General features: G+C 42.1%; 1 protein-coding gene across 5 annotated transcripts; it reads left to right on the top strand.

The window, feature by feature from the left end:
* The first annotated feature begins 1,253 nt into the window (after window positions 1–1,253).
* Window positions 1,254–6,516, top strand: LOC119743462. 5 transcript variants are annotated; one of them, XM_038219871.1, is made up of 5 exons: window positions 1,254–1,399; window positions 2,025–2,215; window positions 3,977–4,185; window positions 5,036–5,226; window positions 5,834–6,516. In XM_038219871.1, the coding sequence occupies exons 4-5, from the start codon at window positions 5,194–5,196 to the stop codon at window positions 6,440–6,442; spliced, it is 642 nt and encodes a 213-aa protein (XP_038075799.1). In that variant the 5' UTR covers window positions 1,254–1,399; window positions 2,025–2,215; window positions 3,977–4,185; window positions 5,036–5,193; the 3' UTR covers window positions 6,443–6,516. The 5 variants fall into 5 exon arrangements, with proteins under 5 accessions (XP_038075799.1, XP_038075800.1, XP_038075802.1 ...); XM_038219872.1 differs by lacking the exon at window positions 2,025–2,215 and having other exon boundaries at window positions 3,977–4,193; XM_038219874.1 differs by lacking the exon at window positions 2,025–2,215 and having other exon boundaries at window positions 3,977–4,193; window positions 5,057–5,226.
* The last annotated feature ends 211 nt before the right edge of the window (window positions 6,517–6,727 follow it).

The following is a 6,727-nucleotide window of genomic DNA, read 5'->3' on the forward strand; positions in this document are numbered from 1 at the left end:
GATCATATAAAGAAACCCCTATGCGTAAATGGTACACTCCACGCATGCGTAGTATGTAGATCTCAAACAAGATGGCGGGCAATACTAAACCATAAAAACCGTCGTAGATTTCGCGCTGGAAAACCACTTTAATAATTTTAACATTAATTGATATGCAGAAGATGTTCATTATTGCGTTTTCTACCATATAAAGCTGTTTTGTTGTTCAAAAGCCTATACAAAATTTGTTGACGCGCACTTAACGACTACTAAAACTTGTTGACGCTTGTTGACGCTTGTTGACGCGCTTTAGTAGGACCGGTGCTAGGAGGCTATTTCGGAAAGATTCCCATATTTGGCCATCACTAATGTTTTCCTTCAGCGACCTATCAGCCATCAGAAAGTGATAATAATAATATGTCCTATAAAGGGCGATCGTGAATTGAAGGGTCCGGTTCCTATATAAGGGAACATTCCACTTTAAAAATTATTAGACCTACCAAACTAGTTGGCGACATTCTCAATCAACAGGTATGTCATAGATAGAGGGCAGGGTTTTGTTTTTCTCAGGGAAAAACACGCGACCTGAAAATCAAGATGGCGATCACCATGCGATGTACCGTGAGCACGCACGGTGTGCTGAATCACAAGGCACAAACCACGCAGGAAAATCATGTTTTCTACCCCTAGAATCTGTTCAAAATTGCAAAACGGGTCTCACTAGAATGAATTGAGAAAAGTGTGTTTTGATTGTAAAGGTGATTTTTGAGCAAAAAAAACCATATTTTTGACTCTAATTCCATCAAAATAAAACAGGGGCCCTTCACTTCATGCTCGCCCTTAATTCAAGATGGCTGCCATTTGGGTTTTTTTTTTTAAATGGCTGCCATTAAACTCAGGAAATTACATACCAGCTTTATATCAAAATGTGTGTATAGCTCCATAATGCAACAGATACAATGTATGAGGCCAAAATTAAAAAATAAAATTGGTTAAAAAAAAATTAAATTAAAAGGAGCCTAAGGAGGCAGCCTCCAAAAAGGAAGCAGGCAGGGACGCTTAACATGTTTTTGTTTTTTTTATTTGGCCTAATTTGTCCCCCCCCCCCCCACTTTGAAAATTTCTGTGAAGGTTTTGATTGAGTAGAAAATGAGGGTTTTTTTACTGATTTTATCGGCATTGCCGTTTTATACATTTACATATTTTTTTTTACATCATACATATAAATTTGATTGTTGACATTTTATCTCAATTGTTTTGTTATGCAACTGTAGGCGCATCCATCAGTGCAGATGAAAGGCGCTGAGGCAGACTGGACGCCCATACAATGCACAGACAGGGAGTGTAGCCACTGTTCTACTTTCTCGTCACAGGTCATGCTACAAGATGACTTCTACGGTCCATGTTTTTGAAAAGATTTGTGAGTTGAATTAATTAACCCTCCATGTTATTTTGGCTAAAAACCCTGCCAAACGCAGCAACATGCAACACTTGTCTAAGTGACAAGCCTGCCCAGTGCAGCATGATCCATCAGGTCAAAAGTCTCAAGGCCAAATTGCCTCGGAGTCTGTGGTCCTCGAACGCAGCAGGATACAACTGAGGCATTGTTCAATGGGATTAGCTCTCATTGTTTCAGAACTGGCCGTTAATGCACTGGTATTGATAGCTGAAATGCAGCAAAGTGCACCAGACTTTTCCACCTGATGCACTGTGCTGCATGTGGCAGGGTTAGGATTAACTGAGATACGTTGAAGGTAGTGGACAGCAGGACAAGGTAGTGGCATTTGTGGTAGTTTTATAAAATTGACAGATACCTGGGCTGGTTATTCTTAGCAGATACCAGTGTTTGATAGACTCAATTGTCACAGGCCATGCCCAAGCGCCGGCTGCGTCTCAGGAAAAACTTTGCATCCGGCCTGCCTGAACTTACTTGTGAGTGTTACAGCAAGAGAACCATATCCATAGTTCATGTTTTGTCAAAGTGCATATAGCTGTCAGCTTTTGTCAAAATTGCCAAACCAATCCTCTCCTGTATCCCTCCCCAGGTCTTAAAATATTGCAGTGATGTAGATCCTGCATCGTCCACGGCATCATTCACGAGCAGAAATACTTCAAGGGTGCCCACTAGCACTGCTACCACTGTCGCAACGGGTTCAGCAGGAGGGACGAGGCTATGAAGCACTACCAGCAACACTTCCGTAATCCAGAGACCACAATACAGAGAGTTATTACTCGGGTACAGTATGTCATGGTCAATGTTACAATCATGTACTTCATTTGATCCCAGTGGGCACATCAGACTGCACGTACATGTAAACCACAATTCATAAATACCTATGGCAGTTGATCCATTTCTATTGGTCGAGAAGCCGCCATGTGGCCGGTCTTAAACGGATGATAAAGACATGGCTGGCTGGTCTTCAACTCTTTTCCAGTCTCACTTGAAATTTTGGCTCCTATGAAATCCAGTGCCTCTTACCATTTTATTGGTCCTCACGCAGGCATGCGCAATGCTACCAGTGAGTCAGTATTTCATAGTCCTAAATTCACAACACAACGCCCAAAGTGCGTTTTGCATGACATCGCGCAGTATGTGCGATGCGTGCACCAATCTCCATAAAAGGAGTTGTTAACATCTTACTCGCGAGCTTGACACTCCATTATTCAGCTATAGAGGGGTGTTAAAAAAACATGAAGTGAACTTGTTGAGCAAAATCAGGTTTTTTTACCAAAAGGTTTGGATTTTTTTGACAGAATAGGTATTTATGAATGGGAATGAATATGTGCTTGGTCGGTATTTAAGTTTAAGACCGCTTGGAGTCTGGGTGCTGATAAATACCATCGCCTTCGACTTCAAGCGGTTTTAAACAGAGTGATTAAGACCTTCCAAGCATACTTTTATTCCCTTTAAACTGCATCAACAGTGATAAGCTACTAAACATTGGCACAGGTGGGTAAACTACCATGGTTCACTCAGAAAATGTTGTAAATTCCTGATGCTTGAATTCCGGAGCTCATTGGACTTATTTATAGCTTTAAAGACTCTCTGAAATAAATTTCACAATCAAACATTTGACTCAAGTATTTATTCTTTTGAGAATGATTAGAGACACCTTTTTGGCTTAAAGGGAATATACATCATTTGCTTTTGCTGTAATTTTCAGAAATGGATGGAATTAGGGGGTTGGAAATATATAGCAAATATAGTTACACTGACTTTTTTGAGGTTTTGGGTTCAAAAATGCTATAAAAACCAAGAAAAACAATCATTTTCCTGTAGTCTGGTTCCCTGACTCCATTTAAGAACAAACAGAGCAGTTTACATACATTGGGAATTGTAAGGTCAGGAAACCAGTCTAGCTGGCTAGTACACGTTCATAGGTGTGTAATCGATTGCAAACAAGTGTGATGTTCAATTGGGGCCAGTATTTGAAAAAAAAGCCAGTTTTTTCCAATGCTGATCGGCCGATCAGCGTTGGAAATTGATACAAAAATACAACTTTTCTTGAAAATGACAGTATACCAGGTGCCATGATTTTACAGGATGCTTTACACCGTCATTCACTAACAGTCCAGCAAGGCATTTCAAAATGATTTGGTATTTTTATTTTTTGATGTTTGCAAATGTTGTATTTTCCCTTTAAACTGTTTGAAAATGCACTTATTTTTTTACCTTCGCAGTTTCAGTGCTGTTTCAAGACAACTGAGTATGCCGTTGCTGTAATGTAATGGTCCCCTTTAATCTGCATGAAAAAAAAAAAAACAATGAAATAAATTTAATCAGTTGAAATTGGTGTACCTTGTGAGCAGGTATGGTGGTTTACAAGGATTTTGGTGGATTTTATCAAATGCCAACACTTAGGGTCTTTTAAAATAATTAAATTTGAACTTTAATTTTTCCTTGTACATTTGCGGTGTAAATTGAATCTTTTGCAACCCTGCAGGTTTTGTCTCATTTTATCATCCTCAACCACTTCACTCCACCATTTTTACCCAGGATGTCAACCAGATCTTCACCACATACACTGACCCAGCACCCAACAGTACCAGCCTGGTAACACACCTCATAGTCCCCCAGTCACAGCAGCCATCGGAGACAGACACATCATCCCCGGGGCTATGAGCAGACTGATGGGCAGCAGCCGCAGATCGAGTACCAGTATGCCTGCATCAATGATCCGAGCCAGAGCACTGCCAATGGGGAAGGTAAGATGGTAAGAATATTAACCCTAACCCTCCAAGAATCCTTCAGCATCTACCCAGACGTTAAGGTGGATAATGCCACCAGCAGTGAAGGATAATTAGAAGAAGCTGACCAAAAAGCCAAGGAGGAGGCATTTGATGCAAGGAAGAACTCTTCCCCCAACCCCACCCCCCCCCCCACTTTGTTTTCAATTGATGTATCGTGAATCCATATGGAAGAAGGGAATGGGTAGACAACAGCATGTTTAATACAGTTGTCTTCACTCCTGCACTTGTTTGGTCAATAAAATAAATAAAACAACAACCAAAAGTTCAGCATTTTTTTAGGGGGTTGGGGTGGGTGAGGGCCAATATTGACAGTGGATTTTACAAATTGAAATTACAAGGTGCAAAGGGTGTGCCATTGGTGTTATTTAAGTAGATTGAATTTTGGAGGATTCAGGAGGGTTCTAAGCAACAAAAAAAATCTAATAAGTCAGGGTCGCAGTACATTTTGAGAGCTGACTTAAACAATTAATGAAATATTGGCATTTGTCCTTCACCTTGCCCACCTAATGTTAGGAATAAGGTTTGAAAAAGTGAGTGATTGCTTGCACCCAGTTACAAGGAATTACATGTTCTTGACACACTGCATCACTTTGGACTTTCTTGCCTGTATCCTGTTTTTACCGCTACATATCATCTGTCCCATTCAAGCGCAACATATATGTCGACCTTTCTACTCCATAAACTCCTCCCATCATTTCCCCTCTTTGTGTAGCCCACACCTGGAGTGACCTTTTGATGACCGACTTTCATTATTACAGGAATCATTATCCAGGATAATTACTCAACCTTTCCCTCTCGTAAACAGTTGTCCTTATTGAAATACCAGATGAAGGAAGCAAAGAGGATTTGGAGGACGAGACTTGCTACACAGAGCACAACTTGTCGCTGCTGCTGCAGGAGAAGGAAAGTCTGGAGAAGACTCTTGAGGAGGAGCGGACCACGTGGGCCCAGACAGAGCACAGAATGAAAGGCACTATAGAAAGGCTTCGTACAAAGGTGAGTGGGCATTCCATCTGGTCTTGGTCTAAGAATGAGTTTGGATCTTGTTCCCTGCATGCAACAGGTACCAAGGGCGTCAATCGCTTCTCAAAAGTGGGAGGGGGGACATACCTTGATCAGAACTAATGCAGGCACACTAATGCGACTGCGTTCTTTCAGTGGTCAGATTTCTGTCAGGATGCCAGCTGTCATGGCTGTGGACGATCATGGTGTGCACTGTTGTTGTCATTGCTCTACATTTTCTACACGTTCTACGCTACACGTTCTACGTTATTTTGTGCGCTGACGCTGCTTATGATAAATGCAGACAAACCGTTGCACACATTTTGTACACAAGCTCAGATGTGTCGTTTATCCTTGTGTAGAGGATTCGTGGTTTCACTCAAACTCTAGTTGCACTAAATAACTGGGTAACAACACATGTGCCTTCTTAAGCATTCATGCTCCAACTGCACACATCATGAAGTGCATAAATGTCAGACTTTGGTGTGCGCTGTCATGGTTGTGATTGGTTACACATCATGGGGCAGAGCCTAATGGATTGGTCTATTAAAATTCCATCTGTAAACAAATAATTTCTCTGCCCATCCGTCTTGCCCTCCAGGTTAAGTATTTGTCCAACACAAACATGTCACTCAAGCAGCAGCTGTCCATGATTCACACGTCCAGTTTGAAACATCTAACCAACGACAGCGAGAACCAGTCCATTTTGCAAGAGTTACTGCAACACATGTCTGAGGAGCACACCCAGCTGCTGCACCACCATCTAGCACAGCTACGACTGTACGTTCAGGCCTGCGCATTATCCAAATCAGCCCCCGAGGAATCTGCAGCTGAATCTACAGTCTTGGTACCAGACCTGGCTGACCAATCACAGGACATCTCACACATGGCCATGATGTCGTCCTCGGAGGGCACCCTTGGGAACATGGATCAGACAGTCGTCATGACGATAACGTCTGAGGAGGATTCGGAGCCGCTCGGCAACATCGTGGATAACCCCGGAGATACTGTGGGACATTACTCCTTGACTTTGGATAAGGACGTTCACTTGTCACCAAATGACATTCCATACCAGCTGACAAGCGAGGGACTGTCACCAAGACATGCCACCTCTGAGTCGGGTGACGTTTATCAATCAGGTAGAACTCATTCACATCACAACACAGGCTGTGATGTCACGCAACAGGATTTTCACAAGAACAAAAGTTGAAAATTGGTTCTTTCCAACAGCATGCCAAAAATATTCTGCCCCGATGGCTTTGACAAAGAACGTTTGATGACAACATGTCAAATGAGGGACCACCATTAAAATGTGGGAGAACTAACAGCCTGAAAGCCACTTAACTAAATAAAACCGGACATATTTTGTAAATAGTGTACACTCAGTGTTGTCTTAGGGCTTAGGTGGGGGGGGGGGGGGGGGGACTTGAACTAATGAGTTGAGTCTTCATGGAAGTTTGTCTTACCTGAATGAAAAATTTTACCAAAGCAACTG

Source organism: Patiria miniata, unplaced genomic scaffold (genome assembly GCF_015706575.1).
Source record: "Patiria miniata isolate m_02_andy unplaced genomic scaffold, ASM1570657v1 HiC_scaffold_6, whole genome shotgun sequence".
Lineage (NCBI taxonomy): Eukaryota > Metazoa > Echinodermata > Asteroidea > Valvatida > Asterinidae > Patiria > Patiria miniata.